The sequence below is a fragment of the Sebastes umbrosus genome, chromosome 15 (assembly GCF_015220745.1).
Source record: "Sebastes umbrosus isolate fSebUmb1 chromosome 15, fSebUmb1.pri, whole genome shotgun sequence".
In the NCBI taxonomy this organism is placed as follows: domain Eukaryota; kingdom Metazoa; phylum Chordata; class Actinopteri; order Perciformes; family Sebastidae; genus Sebastes; species Sebastes umbrosus.
In genome coordinates, this window is record NC_051283.1 from 21,266,489 (window position 1) to 21,292,551 (window position 26,063).

Consider the following 26,063-nt stretch of genomic DNA (forward strand, 5'->3'; position numbering starts at 1 on the left):
ACCAGCAGCAGCAAATCACAGTGTGTACTGTAAGAGTTAGAGATAGAAGAAGTCAGTACTGTAAGTCAGCGTTTAGACTTGTTAACAGATTAATGACAGCTAAACTTCTCTTCAGTGTGGCTATTAACCGAACATGTGTCCTGTGGAGATGATCCAGTAGTTTAAGGTCAGTCTTTTGATTTTAACATTGTTGTGTTGAGAATCTTGCTCGACTGGTCTTAACAAGTCAGTTTCATGTCCTTTATGTAGCTCACTTTACACTTGTAATTGCAGTTAATTGTTATAAAATGGTCTAATGTTCTGTGTATTAACATTACAGACGTTTTAATTAACTTAAATTAACTTGTTATGCGAGTTTAAAAACAGTTTGCACAGTTCCACTTTGTTTATACATGATGCATCCAAGGGAAGTGCCTTATTGGCTCATAACCACATGTTGCTCAATTTTAGTACTTTTCCACTACACTTTTCCAAAACTACAACAACAAAATAGTGAGTTTGCAGGTTGTGTATGCATTAAAATAAAAAACATTTTTGTGTGCACAGTGTTGCAAAGAGAGGAAAGAAAAAAGCAGTAAAAGATATTAATGATTGTCTTGATAAAATGGTAATTTCCTACATGCATTTCTTTTATTTTGTCCACTGGTCCTGTCATGAATTATTAGCTCTAGTTTTAACACAAACCAGCCTTGTAAATGTTTTCTGGTTCCCATTAAAGGGACATGTCACCCTATTTTAAGAGTGCACCCTCTTCCTGTGTCCCAGCCTAGTAAACACTTGTGAACGTGCTGTGCTTGTGATTTCACTGAAGTCAGAGGCTCCCTTTTGCAAAGAAAGTGCAGATGACTTGTGCAGCCCTGTGGTGCAAGATAGAGTAGATGAGTATTTCCAGTTTAAAGTCAGAATTCAAGCATTGCTAACTATAGGGATGAATACTGGATCGGATATCGATACTGGATCGGATATCGGGGCCGATACAGAATCAAATACCTATAATGACCAATGACCTATAAATCAAGGAGCTGGTATCATTAAACATTTTTAAATCTAAAATGAAGGCTTTAGAAGCAGACTCTATGGCATGCTAATGTTTTTATCCCGCTTGTTGTACAGCTGACTCACAGAAAAGTTCCTTTTTGTCCCCCCTAGCGCCCCTCCCATTTGTCTTTAGATAGTTCTCTTGTAATGCAAATTTTTAGTGCTTTAGTGTTTGTGAATTGTATTTTATCTCTATTTGTGTCTGCAACTTTGTGCTCTTGCTGTTGACCATCTTGGCCAGGTCTCCCTTGGAAAAAAGGTTCTTAATCTCAATGAGACTAACTAAAATAAAGGTTAAATAAAAAAATAAAAAATAAAATAGCTGGATCGGGTATTTGTGAGCTATTCCATTCAATTCTATGTTTATATACTACATACATTATATATTGTAATTTTAATTCCTTTATAAGTTTTGAGCAATTTGTCGCTGCATTAAAAACAGTTAACACTTGAATTGTAATTTTTTACCAAGTTGCTGGTGCACGATTTATTGTTTCAATAATAAATTCAGTAAATGTACATCTAGATATTAATTTATTTGTTACATTTTGTTTTACAACAGCTTATTGATTACACATTGGTATCGCATCGGTGCTCTGTATCGGCCGACACCCAAAGCCCAGGTATCGCTATAGGTATCTGGACTAAAAGAGTCTGATCAGTGCATCCCTATTGCTAACTGGTTTGAACCCAAAAATGGAAGTCAAAATAATGGGTCAGCAAAATCATTGACCCATTTACTGTCCATGGGACGGTGCCAATATCCAATTTAAAAACTCCATCTGATTCTAAATTTAGAAAATATTGTTAAAACTTTACAAAGACTGTCAGAACTGACATCTACAGAAATCTACAATTATTTTAATTACTGCAAGTGTGTCACTTCTCTTAACCACTTCCATTTTGGAGGCAGCCTTCTTCCACACATTTTTACTCAGTTCTATAAAATATCGGCTGCTCACCAGCAACTGCTTGGTGAAATTGTTGCCGTCTGCATAAAAGCAGCTTCCTCTCTGAACTATATGAAGACAAACTTGTTTGTTAAAGCTCCTGGACAGCCTCTGCATGTCTGCATGGAGGCTACCTCCTCAAAGATAAACTCCCCCACTCCAGTCTTAACTTTATTATTGTTAGGCATATTGATGGTAGAGTTACTCCACTCTAGTGTTGTTTTTCTAGTGGAATCGTTGTAAACGATGTAGAATGAAGAAATGAAGTACAAGCTTTTATTCTGAAAGCTACACAATGTGAACTTGTGTTGTGTTGTTGTCCTCCTTCTGTCTGTCTCAGTCTCACATGCATGACATCTGCATTTTATTAAGTGTTTGAGTGTGTGTGTGACCAGTTAACGTTAGACGTTGGTCGGGTTTATGAGTAAACACACACACGCTCCTACACGCACAGGGTTTTCGAAATGAGGGGTTTTCAGGGAATAGGTTAGTGTGTGTTTCCGTGACACAGCAGGGCAGTTAGTCAGAGGCCGGAATGGCCTGAAGACTTTGAGAGAAAGAAAGAAAGAAAGCAAGCGTGTCAAAGGTGAAGAAAGAGGAGAAACTGGCAAAATAGAGAAGGGGACAAAAGGAGGGAACGAATGTGGGATTAAAGACGAGGTGAAAAGTAGATAAAGGGAAAAGCAGGGGGGTGAGATGAGAGAGGGTTAGAGAGGACAGTAGAGGAGAGTTGAGAGACATGAAAGGGAAAGGACAGAGAGCAGTTCCTTGGGTTTTGCCTGTAGCTGCAACTAATGCAAGTCAGATGTTTATTCGAGCATCTGCCTGACCCACATAGGTAGGAAGGTACAGTGTAGTTCTCTGATAGTCAAACAAGTGTTTGTGTACCCCACGAGGGTACTTCTGCAGTTGAGAGGGGGTATGTGTCATGGACAGTAGCTCAACCAATTAAAAAAAATGGGAATTATGATTTTGTTGAAAAAAAATAATGTATATATCCACATTGTGTTTTAGGAGGAGAATAAACACAAATAGGCAAGGACTACTTAGATTCATTTTACGTACCTTTATAGATACTTAATGTAATATTTAGGGCTGTCCATGACCAAAGAAAAGATTTTGTCGATTAGTTGATTTAATCGACAGATCTGTAAAAGTTTAAAAGAGTTTCTCCACAAAGAATCAAACAAAAGCACCACTTTAAATCTTGTGTTTACCAGAGATGTGCTCATAAGCTTCTTGGAATTAAGTCATACAGCATGAAAAAAAAGCATATACATCGACTAAGAGGGGGCAGCCCTAGTGCTGTGTTATAACCAAAATATGAAACGTTTTTTTCATGCCAAGGACCCCGTCAAAATATGAGCCTGTTCTAGATTGGTTACTGTTAAATGTGAACAATACATCAGGATACACATATTGGAGCAGGTATAGTACAGAAAACACCAGATCTTAAAACTCTGTCTGTCTGAGACATGACAGCTCTGTGGGGTAAAGAAGCAATTAACAAGGAAAATGATTAGTCTGATTGAAGCTAGAGAGAGGCAGAGAGGAACAGCCCGTCAGAGTGGGAGAGATAGCAGGGAGAAAAACTTCTGACAAGGACTTTGTAATATCATAATATGTAATACTTAGGGCTGTCCATGACCCAAGACAACAATTTTGTATAATAATCGATTAGTTGATTTAATCGACGTATCTGTAAAACTGAGTTTCTCCACAAAGAATCACACAAAAGCACCACTTTAAATCTTGTGTTTACCAGAGATGAGCTCATACGTTTCTTTGAAATACGTCATTCGGCATGAAAAAAGCATTAAAAAATGACCGAGCGACTAAAGTAAAACGACTCAGAGGGGGCAGCCCTAATAATATTGTAGTTCCATCTTTACTACAAAGGGCACTGTGCTCAACTGACATATCTTTGATGTTTAATTCTGGTGTATTTTTAGGAGAATATTAACCATAAATAAAAATGTAGATTAGAGAAACTTAATCAATAAAAGTTAGTGGGGCACAAAATTTAGATTTTGAAAAATGACGGAGACATGTCCCCCTCCTATCCGCATGGGAATTTATGCACTTGCAAATAGGAATCAGAATAGATAATTCACTTTCCGGTACAGTTAGTTATAGTAACGTGGTTTTCCCGTCTGTGATTCTCACTTTGATGATAAAACTGGTTCACTGCATCAGTGACCAAAACCCTGTGTGTGTGTGTTTGGGTGAGTTAGATGTTTACAGATAAGTCTTTGTGTCTGAATGTGTCAGCACACATCTGGAGGAAGTTGCGGGAAAAGAGATTTTGTCTGCGTGTGTGTGGGTGTGTGTGATGCGTGCAATGACGTGAGTACGACCTACTACTCAGATTCTGCTGTTTTTAATTTAACCAATGCTATATTTTACAAACTAGATTGCTCAAGCTCTAATTTTGTGATTTCCAAAACTGGAACTCAGATGAGATCAGCATCTGGTTTGGGAGTATTTTGTGAGTCACGGCCAAAATATGAAACCTTTGACCCATCACCACAGCTCCTTCTCCTCATTCTGACATCGTCATCGTCGGTGTTGTCAGATTTTGCCAGTGGTTCTTTGTAATTATAGAAAGGGTGGGTGATAAATATAAAATCTTCTACCACAGCATGAGTAGTTGTATTTATATATATCACGATATAGTAAATTATCTCCAAATTCAGTTGAGAAATGCTTTACAGGTAAAATAACAATATCGGATTGTCTGTTTTTGGATAATAGGGTGAATTAAATACCTGAAAGCAATTACCTAAAATAACCAGAGATATTGCAGGGATATATCTACCTCAGTAAAAAATGTTAGCCTGTACAAAAATTGCTGGCGGTTGACACATATATGCGATGATGATCTCATCTCATCTAAATTCACTCTGTGTGTGTGTGTTTCTGGCAGAGTGTGTGATGGCAGAGCTCCCGTCTGGACTGCTGGAGGCATGTGTAGTGATTGGAGCGCCCAGTGATAAGCTTCGAGACATATACCAGGTATATACACACGCATACACACAAGACAAAACCATGGGCACACTGTCAAATAAAAAAGTATGCAAACAAACAGATGTTGTCAGCATTTACACCTTGCATGCTTCTTGTGTCAACGTAGGCTCACAACAGTGGAGACTACTGCTATCAGATTATTGAATGGACCTGGACTTTGCACAGGGGCATTTAACCTCCACTATATGAACAGGAAGTGCATGTTAATGACTGGTGTACATGGAATCTAACACACATACTTTGAAATAGCGGTATACAATTAATAAAGGTTTATGATATACAATAAATACACAATTAAGTTCAAGTATATTTGAGTACAATGTTCTTGATACTCTTGAGATAAAAGAGAGGACACACTTGTAGTCTACAACACAGGTAGTCCCAGCCTTCAGTAGATCTGATTGGTTAGATGCATTAAAAAAGTTGTAATATTTCCCATGAAGCCAGTTGGTTAGCCATCTTTGTAATTTCCTGCCCTTTTTGAATTGCAAAAAATAAAAATTCGAATTATTTTATTTGCGTTGTGAAAGTAGTAACATTGTATTTAAATACTGTCATAGTTCAGAATGTTTTTTCTGCTTATACTTGTTCATATTCACAACATTAACATGGATAAGTACCTCAAACAACCACACTTCAAAACACCCAAACTATCCCTTTAATGGTACAGCTTAGATATGCAATTTATTAAAACATTAGAATAGATTTTGCGATGGGTGTTAATGCGTACTACAGTGACTTCTTGGTTGCCAAACCTATAACCCTAAATATTTCCTAACCGTGTCATAGCTCCATCAACAGAGTAAGTTAAACGAACTGCCCCTGTTGGAAGCTGAGGTGCTGCAGGTCCACGCCCCGCCATTTGTTTTCAAGGAGACCAACTCCAGCCATTTAATTGGACCAGCTTTCAGTCGCGTCCAGAGGAGGAGGAGCTTCATCAAAAAGGTAAACAATTTAAATACTAATTCATACATTAATGGTCAATTTGAGACACCTTTCGTGTGGATAAAGGATTGGGCATGTTGGATCACATTTAGCAGGTATTCTTTATTGATCACATTCAGAAATAAAATCCAAATGTGTTATTTTTCTGATTGTTTGCAGAAGAGGCGAGATCGTGCTGCGGAGGTGTTGCCTAATGGAGAAACAACCAATCGTACTGAGTCGTCCTCAGCAACAGAGGACATCAGTGTTCCAAAGGATCTGGACCTCATCGCTCTGCCGCAGCTCTGTTTCCCCGGTATAGTGTGTTTCCTCTGAAACAAACTTAACATTACCATGTTTTGAATTGAATAACACAATGGTGAAAAATCTGTTTGTTCTGTAAATATAACAGTTTGTTACCTCGGTAAGACCAACACGTTTTTTGGCAGTGACTATTTCTCAAGTTTTTAATTTAGCCTGTTATGCTTTTGCTTACTTCTTTAGCGCATGTCATTACATGTCCAAACCTTTACTTCTACCGACCAGACTAGACAATATCATGATGTGACTGATCTTGCCAGGCTGGCATAAGAGCAAACTAAAGTCCCAGATCATAATCTTGAGTTGTAATCTCGCTGTGCTGCCTCAATAGCTACTGCCATGGATCCCTAACCTGCTAGATGTCCACATTGTAGATTACGTGTTGAAACCACACCACTGCCATGCAGACTTGCAGCGCCTTCTTATCCTTCTTATCTTTTGTTATGATGATAAAATTCTGAGTTTCCCAGATGTTATTGCAACTTGGATGTTGATGTGAATGTAACTCCTTTATGACATGAAAGCGGCATACAGTTCAACTCTGCTTAGAGACTTCTTGCTTTCCATTGGATAGGTGGTCTTCAGTTAGCCAATGAGCCGAGAGAAGACAGTTATCACTTCCTGGTTTTTACCGACCTGTTTGGGAACCGAACCCATGGAGTTGTCGTGCAGTACTACAGAGCTGTGCAGGTACAAACACCCACACACACACACGAACAGAAAACCACGTTGAACGAACAATGATTGTCATTTCTCATTTACTGTCTGCCCTGTCAGTCCTGTCAGGAAGGATCTGTCCAGAATGGCCACAGGTGGAATTCATCAAAGTCCCGCCTCTACACCCCTTTTGCTCTGTGTGTCATCTCCAAGTTCCCCTACTACAACGCTCTGAAAGACTGCTTGTCATGGTAACCATTTCTATTCAATACAGTAGAGCTGATGGACAGCCTGACCTCGGTTAAGGTGATTTGGTGACAAACCAGTTTCTGTCTCCAACCTTCTCAGTCTCCTGGTCCAGTTGCGGCCTGCAAGACAAGCCGACATTGAGGAGACCATAAAGGAATTTTCAGCCAAGCTGTCCCTCGTTCCGTTACCGCCTCCTGGACAGCTACATGTGGTGAGAAAACACTTTCTCTCTCTCTGTCTCAGTTGAGATATTTTCTGTATTTGTGTCTCTGTGTGATCTATTTCAGTTGCTAGATCTTTACAGTAATGTGTGTGTTCTTGTGTTTCTGTGTGTTAGTCCTTCACCCTCCGTCCCCTCCACATCATTCTTCCATCAAGGGAGAACCAGGACAGCCCCGTTATCGACATCGACCTGCATCTTCCTTTCCTCTGTTTCTCACACACAACACTGCTCCAGGTAATGCAGAACACAAGAGGAAGTCTTAAAGTGACGTCAAATATATGTATTTAGTCATACATACAGTAGGTACTTTTACTGTTTTTAATGGTTATTTTTTTGAGAAACAAGGTGAAAGGAGGTGTAGGCAGGTCCTTCCTTTCATAAAGTACATCCTACATATTAAAATGTTCAGTTAACCCTATGAGGCCCGTCTCTCTCTAGGTGCTGTCCTGCCTCCTTCAAGAGCAGAGGCTGGTATTCTTCTCTGCCGACTGGGCCAGACTCACTCTGGTCGCAGAGAGTTTGCTTCTCTACCTGCAGGTCAGTGAAGGAGGGACATTGTGTCTTACATTTTGCAGTATTAACCTCCTGCAGCATGCCCTTATCAGTTGTTTCATCTGCTGTGTGTTTCTCTTGACCTCTCTTCCAGCCTCTGTCCTGGCAGCAGCCCTATGTTCCTGTCTTGTCTCGAGGAATGCTGGACTTCCTCATGGCCCCCACAGCCTTCCTGATGGGCTGTCATATCAGTCACTTTGAGGAGGTCGCTGCAGTGAGTACAAGCATTCACTGTCTAAGGACTTTCTTATCAACATCAAGGATTACAGACTTGGCTTTCTTGCTTTGGGTCAAGTCATGTCGAAAAATGTGACCTTTCTTGCCCAAGATGATGGGAGCAGTGTTGGGTGTTTGGGGATTTTGGCTTCAGTTGTAATGAATCATAAAATGACCATGATATGTCGTCAGAGATTAAGGAAACATGTTAAATTGAAATACTGGCTTCTCCAACAATGCTACAGCCAGTATGTTCTCCTTTGATATTTCCATACCGGTCCAGAACGTCTGTTTTTGTTTTGGCTGGTGTGATGCCCATTTCATCACCCTGTTGCCTCATATGAAACAAACTGGCAAACAAACACAGCCCTCTGCAGCCATAGAAGCCAGCAAACGGACTGAATCAACAGAGATAACATAACATAACATTAGATTCTACCCGACCTAAAAAGCCTCGGCACATCTCTCTGTGGTCCGTGTGCAGCTGCGTTATCAAGGCAGCGAGAATTTAAGACGCACAGTCGGTGAAGTGATTTCGACTGCTGGCCATAGGCTAACACGGTCATGTCTAAAAGGTAACCCTGAAATTGCGAAAACGTGAGCTGCTATCAGTCACACCAGAGGAGCGGATGGGCGACGGCTCCAATGATTTGAATTTGGACTGCTGTTACCTATTTTAAATGCTAGCTGTCAGTAATACATATTGTTCCTTTAATATCCAAACTCCTCCCTATACTAGGGAGGACATATTAGGATTATGATTGAATCTTATGTTCTTTATTGACGGAAATTATTTTTTACACATAATTGTCAGAACCAGTGGAATTAATAGATACACTGCTTCAACTCTGCTCTATAATGTCTTGGCCATTTATCATAAGTATTGTTTAAACTGCTAGCGTGTAATTCAAATGACCAGTGGTTGTGTAATTGTCTTGTTTGAGCTCACATACAGTATTTAACAATACTGCATTCATCTTTATTCAGTGTCTTACAGAAGCTTAGTTCACATATTTAACAGTAGATGTCTGTTAGGCTAACAGAGAGTGCATTGTCATGAATTGTTCCCATTGTACCTTCAATACATGTATGTGTGTGTGTGTGTTTATGTTTGTGTATAGGAGACAGAGGAACTAATTCTGGTGAATGTTGATGACGGCATCATTCAGTCGTCATGGTCTGAAACCATTGACCTCCCAGCTATCCCTCAGGCCGCAGCTGAGAGCTTTATGTCAAGGTAACACACACACAAACACAGACAGTGTAAAACTAAACGGCTGGCTATAAATTCTCATGGCTTTATTTAACACTGCAATTCAATTCTGATCAGTTTCAGACACAAATGTCAGGCAAAAAGACTGACAGAGGAATCATCAAATGTGTGTGCAAGTGTTTTTACCTTTAGTACATCCCCTTGGTCAAGATGAAAGGTTCGAGTAGAGATGTTGATGCCTTTCCCAGCTTGCACCTAGAGCAAACATGAAATCCAAATTACATTTATTGACCAACTAGAAAAGTGCACAGTGTCAAGATGGTGGCAAAGATAACAAAAACAGGGATTTATTCATCTCATATCGTGCCTAACTTTAGCAGAATTTAGGTTTACTTGAAATCATTTTAGCACTGGAACCTGCAGTAGAGCCGCGGCTTGTATCAAAGCTGCAACAGATTTGGAAGTCAAATTAAATCTCCCGCCTAAATACCTGTTAAATCAAATTACAAAGGGAACACAGTTTATATGACTGAATTAAAGAAAGGTCATGTAAGGCTGTTGTGGATGTCTGTGTGTCTAGGGCAGAGTGTCTCCAGCTTCACTACGACTTGGAGCTTTGTCACCTTGGAGCGGGCACCGATGTCAACACCCTGCGATGCCAACGCAGAGACTGGCAGACACGTCTCAACACACAGATACAAAACATCGCCCTGGAGCTGGTGGTCAACATCTTCAGGTAACGCCCTGTATATGTGTGTTTTTTGTTGTGAGACTAATTTGAGTCAGAATTAAACAATTTTTTCTGTATTTCTTATCTAACTGTCGTTTTTCGTCACTTTCTCAGAGGCGTCCAGGACTTTCTAAACCATGAACACAGAGTTTTTAACAGCGAGGAGTTTCTGAGGACCAGGGAGCCAGCAGACCAGATCTTTTACAAGAAGGTACACTCGCACATTTACACACACACATGCTGTACATACACACTAGCACACACACTCTGACACTCTGTGCTGCATGGCTTCTCTTTGTTGTCATCCCCAGGCGTTAGACACACACATCTTTCACTCATTCCTGCGAGACAGGCTGAACAGGAAACAGGACACCTTCAGCCGCATGGAGCAGAACACGCGTAACCATGCACACAGGTATGATATCTGCTGCTGTGATGTCATAACCGAGGGACAGAGGTAACCAGGCAACACTGAGGGGATAAAAGTGCAAGCTAAATAGAAAAAAATGGTAGTTTGTTTTCAGTGAAAACGAGTGTATTTTGAAATTTCATTTCAGGTTACACACTGAGTGAGAATTCTCACCTCACATGAGACACACAGTCATATAAAGTAGTTATTTTCTAGCATAAGCCAGCTCTTAGCCTGCGTTATTGCTGCCCCAAAGTTCCTATACTTGCTAAACCTGGTAGAGCTGAAACAGTTAGGTGATAAACAGTTAATGATCAACTAAGTTTTAAACTGTTGGAGAAAATCAATCACCTTTTATTAATTTATTGCAGGTGATCAATGAATGCAGTCTGCATATGTTCATAAAAACAATCTTATTTTCCCATTTTTCTTGCAATAACAACTTTATAGTGGCGTAAAAGAACGTACAATTAAAATGTATTTGGCCAATTGTATACACATCAATGGACGAGGCAGTTAAAAAGCAAGATGTTAGGAAACAAGAGCACAAACCAAGAGAGCAATACAAGAGGGACAAAAAAAATATAAAACATTTCAGAAAGTAATTGGCAGATTAATAGATAATAAAAATAAGCATTAGCTGCAGCCCTAAAAGCAGGACAAACAGCTTTCATTTGGTTTTTATACATTTCCATCTGTATGTGTTGAGAGAGTGAGTAATGCACACAGTGTAGAAGACACATTAAGGTGTTTTTCAATGAACCTTCAGTTGATAAAAACACTCATAATTGCCTTCATGTAATGATATAAATATTGACGAAGATCATAATTAAACCTTCTTAAAACTAACTGATGTCTCCTCGTTGTCTGCACGACCTCAACCTCAACATCTGTCTCCTCCTCGTCTTTCTACAGGAACCGTGCGATGACGGAGAGTCCACGGCGTCCTCCCCTGTCTGATCTGTCCCGGGCCGGCTACACCAGCTACACCAGCCCCAACGACAGGCTGAGCAAGAGGCTGGGAGCCAGCCTGCCCAACCTGGATCAACCTGCCAACGATGCCGTGACCGCCATCAGCTCCAACAGACCAGCCTCCCTCAAGAAGATGACTCCTGATGCCGGTCAGTACTGATGGAGGAAACAGATTAATGGAGAGTGGAAGACAAACTGTTTCTAATTTCCTTTGTCACCTTCCAGGGTTGAAGTCTCCTCCGAAAACGGTGAAGATTTTCCGCCTCCCTGAGTTCCCGCCTCCGCTGGCCTATCACTACGTCCAGAACTACTATTCTGACATGGTCTCTTTGCTGGGGAAGGCTATTAACGCTACACTACCTGAGGAATCTGCTCTGCTGGCCAGGTACTGGGAGGAGACAAAACTGACAGAGTAGAGAAAATGTTGTTTTCACATTTTATACTTTAGCTGAATAAAAAAAAACAATTTGAAATTTAATTTCTAAATGTTTTTTGATATTTAAAGTATTTTTACATCAAGAAATGCTGATACAGATGTTGATATATTATTATTTTTGGCACTCTATTTGTGTGTGACACGCTCAGATTAAGTTTTACTTCCTGAACCATGAGCTTTAGACGTTGACTCTCAACACTAAACAGAATCTTCACTATAAATGTTAAAATAAAGTAAATAAAATGCTGTAAAATGATGTTGCAGGATGTGCTTATTGCAGTGTGCTCTTGTTTGCTTTAGCTTCTTTTTAAACTGCAAATCTCGGACAACACAGCAGAAAATGCTAAATATGTTTTTCTGAGGCGGACGCTTCTCTTGTCAGATTTCTTGCTGAGTCATTGTTTTGTTGTTTTTTAGGGAACTAGTAAACTAGAAAAACAGGTTATATATACCATGAGTTGTGACATTTATTTAAACATTCATACCGTGATGATTGCATCATTTTGTGTGAATAATTTGGAAATCCATTTGAGAATTGCACCATGCTAAATTTGACAAAATTAAAATAACCTAAATAGTTGGAATAAATCAGGTGAAAACTTTTTTATTTGAATATAAATGAAGTCGCACACAGATTATCTGCATCTCAAGCAAACCAACTGACTTCTAGACAACTAAAATAACCCGATCCATCTGTGTGTCTTTCCAGGTACCACTACCTGCGAGGTTTGGTAAACACTGTGTCCAACAAGCGGCTGGACGCTCTGGAGGACTTCCAGAGTCTTTATAAGACCGACTCGGACATCTTCCCCTCTCAGATGGTGAAGACGCTGGTTGACTCTCTGCCAGAAGCTGAACGGTTACAGGTCAGTCCTTCATAAATAAAGACACTGCTGTACTTTGCTAGTTGTAAATGCTGTTATCTGGATTCACTTCAGTTAATTGCATCAACTGCACCTGATTTTTATATATCTGTGTCACGTTGAGTTTAAGCAGTCACATTGTTGTTGAGGTGTACGACACATCAAATAACAAAAATATCAATATCCCAATTCACAATCTCTGAGCTGCATCAGAACTTCTGTGATGATTCTGATGATAATAACCATATTGATAAGCACTGTAATGATGAATTCTCTCCACAGACGGACAAACGGCCAGAGCTGAAATGGCTCATCAGTCGGGTCAAGAGGGACCAGGAGCGGGAACTGGCGCGTAACGGCAACACGCACGAGGAAGATTCCGTTAAGCGTTTCCAGCTGCCGAAAAAATACATGCAGCTGGAGGAGTTTGTGAAATGTATCCAGGAGTCCGGCATCGTAAAAGACCATGGCACCATACATAGACTCTTTGACGCTCTCACTGTAGGTAAGTAGTGCAGTATACTGCATATGCACACATATACGTGTGTGTTTACACAGTAAAATCCGTACCATGTAATATAAATGCACATTTGAGAGAGCAGCTGAGGCCTTTTTCTGTTCTTTTGATCAAACAGGCTATCCTGAGGAACTTTTCTTACAACCTCAAACATGCGGCCTCAGCATACACACACTCATGCACACAATTATCTCGCTACACCCCTCCTTCTCCCTTTTTCCAGGCAAACATTTATTCCTCAGGTTAATCATTACCTCAGCCCTTCTTGAAGAAAGAGCGTTTGTCATGCGGGGCTGTTTGGTGTTGAAGGTGTAACCAGGGCTCCAGTGGTCATTTCATGGCCTTTAGCTGGTGTGAAATGGCAAATTTTAAAAGTTACATATCATGACGCACTGAGCTGACTTTAACACCACAGTTCATAAACATCACAAGCAACCAGTAGCAACTACATGCCATTCAGCGTGAGAAATGCAGCGACCTGACAACATTCCTGTTTCTCAGATTAGGCATGTAAACGGGAAGGACAAGATGTTTGAGTCATACGAGTTATAGGCAGAGTAGTTAGTGAGTGGTATTTGTTTTGAATTTAAGATAAGAGCTACTAGGGAGGAAGGGCGTTTGGAAAGAAGAGAGATGAGGTACTTTTTCAAAAGCCAAAATTGCGAGCTGGAAATGTATTCTTCAGGAAGAAAGGTTAGAGTGAGAGCTTATCTCACCTTCCACAGTATGTTATTGGAAAGAGGGAATTTACGAGAGTTTTCCTTTCCTCTTCTGAGCTGCACCGGTGAAAGAGATACAGACTGTTGAGAGTGTTGGACTCCTGCTTATCAGCTGAGAAAATCCAACTGCAGAGTACTTGACTTCACTTATTACTTTAATTTGACTTGAGTAACTCATTGTGGTGGAATATTTAGATACAGGGGCCAGTTGCATTAGTTTAAGACTAGTCTTGGCCTTAGATTGTCAGGTTAGACTAGTCTAATTAAGCCTGTCCGTTGCATAAATATTCAGATTTAGCCAACTCTCCCCATGGCTTAGCATGAGGTGAGAGCTTTGTTGCTATGGCAAGTTACCTAACTATTTCAACTGTTAATCCATTACTTTTAATTAACTATTTCAACTGTTAACCCATTACTTTAATACATTTTTGAGCCAAGTATTTCAACTGTTTACCTATTACTTTTAGCTCATTTTTGCTAACCATTTAGACTGTTTATCGATAACTTTTTGAGATTCTTGTACCATATTCTTGAATTGTTTCTGAACATCTTTAACGGTTTTAATGACCGTTGGATTTTTGCTTTTTCCTTTTTTTGTTATTTTGTCCCATACTTGGTGTGGTGTCGCTGTTGCAAAAGCTATTTAAGTCAGTCTTACATTAGTCACTCATAGGGAAGCGTTATGTAACCAGTACATTTAAGTGTCTATAGAAAGTCTGACTTAAAGTTATATTTAAGACAAAGACTAGGACTATTTTTACGCAACTGGCCCCTGGTTAGAGGTTATCAGAGATTTCGGACTGCATTTTGATTTGAGAATTTTGAAAAAGAAAGTCTTTCTCATTTAAATTTTGCCCTTTACTAAACTTTATGCTCAGTGGCAGTTAACAGAGCGCTGTATGGGGTGTCGGTCGGGTGCGGGGGAGTGCATGGGCTGTGTCCTGTACAGTATGAACTCTTTGTTGTAACGTACAGTTAGGACGACAACCCCCAACTGCTCACTCTGCAGGCATGCTGGCAGATTAGACTGCGTGGAAAAGGAGTTGGCCCAGTCAGCTACCAGATGTTTGTATGTGTGTGTGTGTGAGAGACAGAGAGAGTATGAAGCTGAACATTTCTATAAATGTTGCTCAGTCAACCATTTCTGGGTAAATTGAGATCAAATTATAGCTTTTCTGTGTCACAAGTCATCTGGCTGTGCTGAACACAGAGTATTACAGGATACCTGATGTTGAACGTGTGTGTGTGTGTGTGTGTGTTTGTTGCAGGTCATCAGAAGCAAGTTGGTCCAGAGTTGTTTCGAGTCTTCTACACCATCTGGAAGGAGACAGAGGCGGAGGCACAGGAGGTCTGTATGCAGGTTTTACATGTAACACACAACTTAAAGGCCCAAATCTTCAATATACAGTATTGGCCTCCGCAATTGCAGTTATGTTCGCATTCACAGTGTAATGTGTTAGTTTGACATATAGATGGAAAATCAATAATTTTGCGCTTGTCAGCTGATCATAATTGAAATCATAAGTTTATTTTATCTTACAGTAAAGGCATACAAACAGCATCAGGAAACATCAATAACTAAGATTTGGGTTTTTTTAGCATTAGAGCTTGTATTAGTTAGTTTATTTGTAAATGTAAGTTTGTGAGAGAGAAAGACTGTTGCAGTGTGATGGTAATCCACAGCTGAGATTTCCTGTATCTGATAGAGAACTGAGAGAGAGTTGCTCTAAGTCTTGCAAGATGCAAATGATTTACATGTCTGTTAAAACAAATGTTAAATGTCATAAAGAAAGGTAGAAAGGAACCTAATAATATTGGTGGAAAACATTGCATCAAACAATATTGCAATGTGTGAGCTATGAGTAAATTAAACAGTAATTAAGAGTTAGAAATGAACAAAACGATTGATATGATTAATAATATCAATTGATTTTGTTATCTTAACCGCAAACTGAATGAATGTGATTTTTCAAACTCATGTTTCATCAAGTAAAACACCAAAAGAGCTTAGAGATAGTTATTTCTGATACATTAAATCAATGAATTCAACAACCTTTTAGGGTGTGTGCAATTTTACAAATTGTGTAAAATGTATAAATGTATTATTCTTAACATCCTTTAACATGAATGCCAATAAAGACCCATCATTAAAAAAACTATTTTCAGGTGTGCTTGCCAGCGTCCGTCTTGGAGCACATCGAGCCCACCGAGTGCGTCTTCAAGCTGTCCTCCTCTGTCAAGACGAGCCGTGGTGTGGGGAAGATCGCCATGACTCAGCGACGGCTCTTCTTGCTGACCGATGGACGGCCGGGATACGTGGAGGTGGCACAGTACCGAGATTTAGAGGTGAGACAAAAGGAAGAACAATGAGTACTTACAAATGAGATAAAGGTGAGCAGAGGAAAGGTGAGGAGAGGAGAGTTCAAAAAAGTACTTTCAACAATGCTATGTCGCCAGACAACCAGGTTCAATCTGAGTATCTGCTGATCCTGCATAGTGATCTAGATCCTGTCTTCCTCTCTTTTCCCGTAGGATGTGAAAGTGTCCTCGGCTCCCTTCCTGCTGCTGCGAATCCCCAGCCTGAAGCTGCGTGTTCAGGGCAGGAAGGAGACCTTCGAGGCCAATTTGAAAACGGAGACTGAGCTGTGGAACCTGATGGTCAAAGAGATGTGGGCCGGGCGCAACATGGCTGACCAACACAAGGTAGAGCTGTAACTGAAGGGTGTATGTACAGTATGCGTATGAGTGTGTCAGTATGAGGGTATACTGTACTGTACTGTACTGTACGTGGGGGAGAAACGGAAAAGAGGGGAATATATGCATGAGACAGAATGTGGTGAGTTATCATGTGCTTTTATTACTCACACCATGCCTTTATCTACGTATCTCAGTGTGTGTGAGTGTGCATGCCAGTCATTGTGAACTTCACTGACCACCGGTAGGTGTGGTTGAAAATTCCCTGAAGCGTGCACGTACATAAATACACACACTTGAACAGAGACGGAGGGTTTCCTTTGTGAAACCAGATGATGTAACTGTAACATCTCTGTCTCTCACTCCTCTAATGGTTACTCTCTGTTCTCACTTTAAGATTCTCTGTACTCCACTACAGCATATTATGAATGTACATCCGGCTTGTCTGACCAGAATTGTCAAGAAATCTGGCAGCATTGCACCAAGATTTAAACCAAATAATCAAGACATATTATTTATCTTATCAAAGCCTGTCCACACCATAAAATCAATTTTCAAGTCTTGCTTTAACATACGTTTTTTGAAAGTGTCCGTCTTTTTTATATATTTTTTAATTCTAATCATAGAGGCCACATCTCTTTGACAATAAGTGCATCTAGAATATATATATATATGTTTTGTACAATCTCCTTTTTTATACCTTTTGGTTCAATAAATACACGATGCATCCGAATGCCTACTTACCATGAAACCCGAATCATCAAGTAAAATATTAGGCAACTGAGACATAAAATGTCTTACTCTTTTATTCTTAAATTATGAATAAATCCATCCTACAAACCCAGATGTTGTGAAAATATAATCTCCATGTTTCAACACATAGGAATTGACCCCTCAAATATTAATTTTGGACAGTTTGTTTTGATTATATGAGGATAATTGCATTGGCGGCCATATCGGATTTTAATTTCTTAATAAGCATCCTAAAGGTGAACCACAAAATTTCATGCTTGTATCACCATCTGAACGATTTTGCATTTAGCAACCCCACTAATGCTACATGTCATTTTAATATAATGTTAAATAAATCTCTGTCTCCAGGACCCCCAGTACATGCAGCAGGCTCTGACCAACGCCTTGTTAATGGACGCAGTGGTGGGCAGCCTTCAGAGCAGTAAGGCCATCTACGCTGCCTCCAAGCTGGCTCACTTTGACCGCATCAAGACGGAAGGTGGTGATGATTATTGTTTTAGATTCTGTCCTGTTTGCTTTACTTTTACCACTCATTGTGTCAACATGGACGGCTTTATACATTCTGTTTTCTTTGATTCGGGTTGGTTGCTTCTCTGATACACAAAATAAACGCAATTAATGTAGGCTAATGAAGGTGGTTAATGACTTGGTTTTGGTTGCAATTTGCACTCATTTGTTAGGACTTGTTTGAGATCATTTGGAAACTGTTCCTTCGTACGTAATGACTCATCAGAGTTTTTATTGCTATTTGGGGGTTTTCAGTGCGTGTCTGTACATTCACCACCTGTGACCGGCTAGTTGACTGTCTTTAACAGCGGTTTGTGTGTGTGTCTAGTGCCGATGATGGTTCCCAAGACAACTGCGGAGACGCTGAAGCACAAAATCAACCCCTCGCTGGAGCTCGCTGCACCTCAGGCTGTAGATGTTCTCCTGTACACACCAGGTACAAACTGTAACCTTCAGTGTTCTCATCATCAGTCCCATGACAAGTGTCAGGTTTCTCTCTCTGTCTCGCTGTCGGGGGAGTTTCACAATCCAGAGTTTCAACTGTGACACCAACACACAGTCACTGAGGCACATGTGCACACATGAACTTTGCTTTGTCATCACCTCTCTCTCTCTCACTCACTCAATCACTCTGTTTCACCCCAACATAAAAAGACAGACCGTCATAAAGCGGCACATAAAGTTTCTCAACCCCCGCTCTCCTTTACTAGAATACAAAAGGAAGTCTGACAGAAATTTAGGAATGTATAAGGAGGGAAGCCTCTCCCTAAGTTTAAATTGTCATAAATATACAATTCAGCCTTTCAAATGAGAGCTTTGAAATCATGTGAAAACACAGAATAAGGCAGAGAATGTCATTTCTCTGAAGGCAGTAGTTAACATGTAAACATCAGGTGCGATGCTGTGTCTCTCTCGGAAAAAAAACAGTTATAAATACAGTAAACCTTTGGCCATGTTTTGGGTTGTAATTCTGCAAAAAGACCTTCTTGACTTTGCTGCACCCCCACTCCACAAGAGAGTAAAAGCAAGAAGAAGCTCACCTAGAATGTGCTCCTAGTAAACATAGCCGTACTGAAATAATGCAGGAACACAAAGTTAAAACTAAGTTCATTTAATGTGGAAAACAAAGCTTTACAAAATAAAAGTTTGCTCCTTGTCTGTAGTAACAAACAGCTCCCCCAAAATACATTATTTTACAAATAATGGTTTTTGAAGCTATGCTGATGAAGAACATTCAAAATGTTTGTATTTACTGTTTTTTTTTAATTAAAAAAGCACAGTCAAAATGTACTCAGGTTTTTTACTGACTTAAAACTATTACAAAAGTATGACAGTAGATATATCGATAGAGGAAAAATGTAGTTTACTTTTGAATTGAGCTGCAACGATTAATCCATTAGTTGTCGACTATTGAAATGATCACCAACTGTTTTGATAATCGATTAATCGGTTTGAGTAATTTTTGAAAGAAAAAAAGTCAAAATTCTCTGATTCCAGCTTCTTAAATGTGAATATTTTCTGGTTTCTTTACTCCTCTATGACAGTAAACTGAATATCTTTGAGTTGTAGACAAAACAAGACATTTGAGGACCTCATCCTTGGCTTTGGGAAACATTTTCTGTCATTTTATAGACCAAACAACTCATCTATTAATCGAGAAAATAATCAACAGATCAATCGACATTGAAAATAGTCGTTAGTTGCAGCCTTACTTTTGAGTCATTTTAAAAAGTCAAGGTTTGGTGCAACATTTACCTTGCATGTAAGAAATTGTTTAGCAGTGAAATTACTGATCCCTGAGAGCGTTAAGTGTTCAACAAGTGGAGTTAATTTAGAGAATTAAATGACTTATGACTATACTTGTCATACTGATATTAAATATATAGACCAGTAACAAAAAGGAAAGCCTGAATAAATGAGTAAAGAAACATAATGAATACAGACACAACGGGTCAGATTTCAACACATTTGAACACTTATGGGAGATTTGAGTGATAATGCGTTAGATGTTTCTCTCACCAACATCATAAAAACACCAAATGAGGCAGCATCTTCTGAAAAAATTGGTATTTATCCCTCCAGTAGAGTTCCAGAGACTGGGACAACATCACACCAAGGAGCACTGAAGCTGTTCTGGCAGCTGGTGGAAGCCCAAAACTTTACTAAGACACTATTTCTTCTTTTAATCTGTCACCCATCAGGAATCCCGGGCATCACTTTTGACCTTAAAACACAGGAGTTGTTTACTGTTGTTTAGCCTTTTGTATACAGTCCTTTGACTTTATTATGCCGGGGCTAGACAGACCGGCGCATTACGTGGCAGGAAGACTGAGAGGGGACATCTTTAAAAACAACTACAAAGCCGTTGCCTTCAGTGGAGCGACCATCTGGGGCCACTTAGATGCCCGGCTGGTGGCAGGCTGACCCCCAGCACTAACACACTCGTGCACACTCATACTCAGTGATGTCCACATATACAGACTCTGCTCAGTTCCTCCATAGCAGTCAGCTCTCACATTTCTGTTGGTGAAAAGAACAAATCTGTCTATTCAGATCCCCCTCCCTGCCTCTCCCTGACTCTCTGGTTTGAATATAGGTCACTGAATTGAATTCCTGGAATAAGGCCAGTTCACTCCTACTTCTCTCCCTCTCCCTCCCTCACTCTCTCTTTCTCTCTCCTGTCCCTCTCTGTCGATCCTCCTATGAAACACAGGATATTACTTTCTTTTTCTTTCCGCCAGCGGTGCTTTTAAATAGCGCTGAAATACGTTAGAGGAAATCTGACCGTTAGGTGAAGCCTGGGTGGAGTCAGGCAGCGGAAAAATTGTTTTGAATATGAATTGTTTACATTCAAAATGTTCGTTGATATTCACATTTCCCTCTTGGCCTCCTGAACGAGTAAACACTGCCAGCTGTAGGTCACTAGTCTGCGATAAGGTATTGAGAAATAACTGATAAATACTGCATGTGTGTGTGTTTCAGGTCAGTTATGGGTGTCTGTGAGCTTGGGGAAGGTGATGGTGTTTGATGCCTCCAGCTGGTCCCTCACACACACCTGCCATGTCGGGAATGCAAAACTGGTAAAAACACACACACACACTTCATACACTTATTTTGATTTCTAACCTGGAGTTGTGACAAAACCGAATAAGATTTTTCCAGTGAATTGATAGAAGTAAACTGAGTTTCTCAGAGCCATACCTCCTCAGGTATTTCACTTTTTTTTACAATTTTGGACTGTATTTGATTTAGACAAAGTTTTTGAATTAAAACAACATGAAACACGGGTGCATTTGAGAACTTTCGCATTGTCTAAAATGAAAAAAACATTTGTAGAAAAACATGTGAATATTGCTCACAGTAAGATATTGAAACAAATAATGCTAGTGTACTTGATGGTTTGGTAGTTCTTCTATCACTGAGTGACTTGCCGAGATGTATTTGACGTCTTCACATCGCTGTTCAGAATCGGCAGCACATGCGCGCCACTGACATCAGATACAGATAAAACTGTTTTGCTTCACTTCAAACAGTGTCAGTATTATCTTTGGACTTGCAACCACATGTTTCGGGGAGTGTACAGTGTGTTTTGAATAGTTTTCATTCCCCTTAAGACCAAAAGATTTTCTGTGCAAACATTGACTTTCACAACAAAAAACAAACAAATTGGAGGATGTTCAAGGTAAATGAAGTTCAGGATGAGTGTAACGTTTTAAGGCTCTGGGCTGATCACTGACCTCTACTGCAAGCATGCAGGTCACAGTCACATGAAATATGTTAACGCATGTGTGTCTGTATGTGTGTGCTTGTTTTCTCTAGACTCAACCATAATATTTGCACACCGTTCACCACTAGGTCACGTATTAAACATCTGGACCATGCTCTTACGTCTACAGTAGTCACTTGAAGCATGACGGATGATTAAAATAGCAACTGATAAAAAAAATAACAGTGACATTTTGTGGGCAAGCTAATAGAAAATACCTATTTTTAAATCTGTGTGATTTTTCTTTCTTCTCATTTTTTTAACAACTGCAATCTAATACATTTGTCCCACATAGTTTTATGTTGGTTAAGTTTGAAAAAACAGACTATGATGTGCAGTACTGGTGTTAAGAGGACAGTGTGTAGTAGCTAGGTGTAGTTTATTAGACAATGCTACCACTTAGTGGAGAACTTAAGTATTGCACAATGAATTTCCTCCCATACTAAACTCTAAATATCTGTTAAACCCAAGCCCAATATAATGCTTATCATTATGCAAACCTTATACTTATGTTTATACATACTTGGTACACTTACCTGTTAGGAACAGACCTACTGTAGGTCAACCTTTATTTATATCAGGGCTGCAACTAGTGATTATTTTCACTACCGATCCACCTGTCGGTTATTTTCTTGATTAATCAGTGAATTGTTTGGTCCATAAAAGGCCAGAAAAAAGTGAAAAGAAAGGTGGCCAAAATAACTTAACACACTGCACCTTAAGAAAATAAGAGCAAATTCACATGTAGGTGTTTTCCCAAGTCACAGTACGTTGAGTTCTCTCCACCACTGCAGAAAAATGTTTGTCACAATTGCCTAAAGCCCAAGGTGATGTCTTGAAAATGTTTTGGTTTGTCCGACCAGCAGTCCAAAACCCAGAAGTAATCAATTAACTATCACATAAGATAAAGAAAAGCAGCAAATCATCACAATTTAGAAGCTAGATTCAGCAGATGTTTAGTATTTTTTGCTGGAAAAATGATTTCAGCGATTAGTAAATCATCAAAGTTTTCTGTCAATTGATTAATTATTTATTCAACTAATCACTTACCTTATTGTTCTAAAAGGAAACTAGTGTCACTGATGTAAAATACGAGCATGTAGGCTACATGTGAGCCCTCTCAACATTCTCTCTTTGTCCTCCATTTCAAAATAACCCATGATTTCCTATTATTCATCCAAAAATTGAACCTGAATGTTTCCATATTTAGTCTTCAAACCTATAATTCTCTCACGTCTGTAGACACCTGGTTGTTACGTCCCCTGTAGCTGTGTGACTCCTGATCAGTAACGTGTCTTTCTTCCTCTCTGTTTTCAGAACTGTATGCTGGGAGTTGATAAGGACCAGGTCTGGATGGGCTCTGAGGACTCTGTTATCTACATCATCAGCATGGTGGCCATGGTCTGTAACAGACAGCTGACTGAACACAGGGCGGAGGTCACCGGACTGGCACTTGACACAGACAAATACAGGTCGGTAGATGACAAATCACCTCAACTGACAAAAAATACTGCTGTGCTGTCACAAAACTTGACATGCACTATTTCAAATAGTCTTATCTTTAATATCAGCACACCTTGGCATGCATTGTTGCCTATTTTAGTCCCATGAAAGCAACCTTTACTGATGATGTTAGTGATTTTTTTGTTCGATTTAAATGCAGTTTTGAGTCATCTAACCGTGTTGTAACTTCACACTTTTGCAATATTGTTTCTGAACTTTCATGCCGCTGAATTAAATTTTATTTAACTGAGCTGAAGTGAGAGACGTCTTCAGTAGCTGCAACAGCTCTACGTGTAAATCAGTTCTGCATCAGAGTGACCTGTTAAGTGTTCAAATGTTCTTCAGCCAGAAGGTGGCGTACTCCTGCAGCGCAGAGGGAAGCGTCATGGTGTGGGACGTCTCGACACTACAGGTCAGTTTCAGACCAAAACTTTCTCTTTTCAAGTACTAATACTGTCATAAAATAATCTTGAATTAATAGTTTACAGATTCATTTATGGATTTTTTTCATTTAACCTTGTCAGATGAACACGCTGACTGCTCCTCCCTCTTCTTGTTATTGTAACCAAAGATGTTCACTTCATAATTGTGAGTTTTGTGTCACTATTCACTCAGGCAAAGAAGCACTTTCGCCTCTCCTGCGGCCGCCTGCAGTCCGTCTACAGCAGCAACGGGACACTGTGGTGCTGTAAGTCTCACACTCTTTCGCTGGAGCATTAATACAGGAAACTGAGAGTTTATGATGGAAATTGACTAATCTCTCTCTCTCTGTGTCTCTCTTTGTTTCTCTCCAGGCTCCAGTGACAATATAATGGAGGTGTGGAGGAACGGTTTATTGAAACATCGTCTGAATCTACTAGAGCAACAACGAGGATCCGCGGCTACATTCAGCTCGATACTGCTGATACCTGAGGTACCACACACACACACACACACACTGAGTTGATCTGTCTCTGTATTGGTGTGTTTTGGTATTGCATTTGAGTGTGACCCTTTTCCCTCAATGTGTTTGTGTGCATGTTAGCTGGAGGAGCTGTGGAGTGTTTCTGGGGACTCAGGAGAAGTGTGTATTTGGCACATTAAGGACACTTCCAAACCGTATCACCGCGTGACTCTACAGGACTGCACCGGATGTTTCTGCTTGATCAAAGTTAAAGACCAGGTTAATAATACAGTACTGATGCACACACACACACACACACACATGAAACACTTTAAAATCACCTTTAAATGCATTATAATTCTGGCAGTGACGTGAAATAAAACCACATTATCTGTCCTTTTTTACAAAATGCTCCTTTTTCTCTCCAGGTGTGGGTCGGCGGCCGGAGCTCTACCAAAGGGAAGATTTACATCCTGGACACAAATCGCCACCAGGTCCAGAAGGAGCTTCACGGCCACAACGACAAAGTGACGGCGCTCTGTTCCGCGGAGGATCGGTACGTCCTCAGCGGAGCTGGCAAACAAGACGGAAAGATTGCCATCTGGAAGGTGGAGTAGAGCGGTAGACCATCTGGAAATGGACTCATTATAATGTTGGAGCCATCGCTCCGTTAAAAAAACTACTCTGAGACTTCCTCAGCGAGAAGAGGAGGAGTGAAGATCTGTGTTTGGAAAGCAGATCAATATCACAACCTCGACTTGCTTCTGCACCTCAGAGATATGAAAGAATCACATGGCGGTCACGTGAAGCGACAGGTTTACATGAAGTGTTGCTATTTTTTTTTTTTTTGACCTTTATTTAACCAGGTAAAATCAATTGAGAACCAATTCTCATTTACAATGATGACCTGGCCAAGAGGCAGTAGCACAGTCCACACAAGTGACACAAACAGCACAGATACAATACAGTATGACAAACACATGAGAAAATGGCTAAAAACAGCATTGGTAAATTAACAAACACTATGTACAAAAAAAGGCGGATTACTGGATGTACTTTGTAAAAATGGAAGAGAGAGAGAGAAGTGAGGACTGGTCAGCAAGTACAGCAGTCAACTATGACTTGTTGCAGCTTTTGTTTGAACATGTTGAGAGAGGTGAGAGCTGTTAGTTTGAGCGTGTTTTGTAGTGAGTTCCAGTCATCTGCAGCGGCAAAATGAAAGGAGTTATGACCAAACACAGTACGGACTTTTGGAATGATGAGCCTTATGAAATCACTGGATCTTAAACGGCGATTGCTGTCGGAAATGTGCAGAAGATTGGAGAGGTAGCGAGGGGTCATTCCCAAAATGGATTTGTAGACCAAGAGCAGCCAGTGTTGTAGCCGCCTGGTGTGAAGGGAGGGCCAATCCACCAATCTGTAAAGATCACAGTGGTGGGTGGTGAAGGGTGCACATGTGGCAAAACGGATTGCTGAGTGGTGGAGTGTGTCCAGTTTTCTGAGGGTGGTCTTTGATGCCATTTTATAAATTATATCGCCGTAGTCAAATAGAGGAAGGATGGTCATTTTCACAAGGGTGAATTTGGCAGAGTGTGTGAAGGAGGCCTTGTTTCGATACAGGAAACCCAGTCTAGCTTTGACTTTAGCCAGAAGGTTATTGATGTGTGTGTTAAATGAGAGAGATGAGTCCAACCAGAAGCCAAGGTATTTGTAGGAGCTGACAAACTCCAGCTCCGAGCCATCAGCACTGTAGATCTTGGGAGGGCTGGGGATGATGAGGTTTTTCCGGTCATGAAGCGTTGACTTGCAGTTAGAAATACTAACAGTACTAACACGTTATTTTTCGGGAACATGAAGGACTAATGAAGACTGAAAAAAGAGAAGTGGGCACAAGTTCTTTTTTATCCAAAATGCTTATTTTTACTGAAGATTTATACTTTT

At 40.1% G+C, this 26,063-nt stretch overlaps 1 protein-coding gene across 1 annotated transcript; it reads left to right on the forward strand.

Annotated features, from left to right (window-relative positions):
* Positions 1-24,952, forward strand: dennd3a (DENN/MADD domain containing 3a). Its single transcript, XM_037795587.1, has 30 exons — positions 1-165; positions 4,913-5,003; positions 5,805-5,960; positions 6,120-6,255; positions 6,835-6,950; positions 7,038-7,168; positions 7,266-7,377; positions 7,504-7,623; positions 7,828-7,926; positions 8,036-8,155; positions 9,279-9,394; positions 9,951-10,106; positions 10,215-10,311; positions 10,412-10,515; positions 11,425-11,630; positions 11,707-11,866; positions 12,627-12,783; positions 13,063-13,285; positions 15,285-15,364; positions 16,183-16,362; positions 16,549-16,719; positions 17,812-17,941; positions 18,299-18,406; positions 20,953-21,050; positions 23,054-23,208; positions 23,585-23,651; positions 23,855-23,927; positions 24,034-24,152; positions 24,264-24,401; positions 24,551-24,952. Exons 2-30 carry the CDS (start codon positions 4,923-4,925, stop codon positions 24,737-24,739), a joined length of 3,798 nt encoding a protein of 1,265 aa, XP_037651515.1. The 5' UTR covers positions 1-165; positions 4,913-4,922; the 3' UTR covers positions 24,740-24,952.
* Positions 24,953-26,063: the final 1,111 nt, after the last annotated feature.

What these genes read in the sequence shown, in the direction of transcription:
- dennd3a (XM_037795587.1), top strand. Translation starts at nt 4,923, where the DNA reads ATGGCAGAGCTCCCGTCTGGACTGCTGGAGGCATGTGTAGTGATTGGA. An exon ending in CTGAAAGACTGCTTGTCATG is followed by an intron (nt 7,169 to 7,265) that starts GTAACCATTTCT and finishes CAACCTTCTCAG; the next exon opens with TCTCCTGGTCCAGTTGCGGC. An exon ending in CAACGGGACACTGTGGTGCT is followed by an intron (nt 23,928 to 24,033) that starts GTAAGTCTCACA and finishes GTTTCTCTCCAG; the next exon opens with GCTCCAGTGACAATATAATG.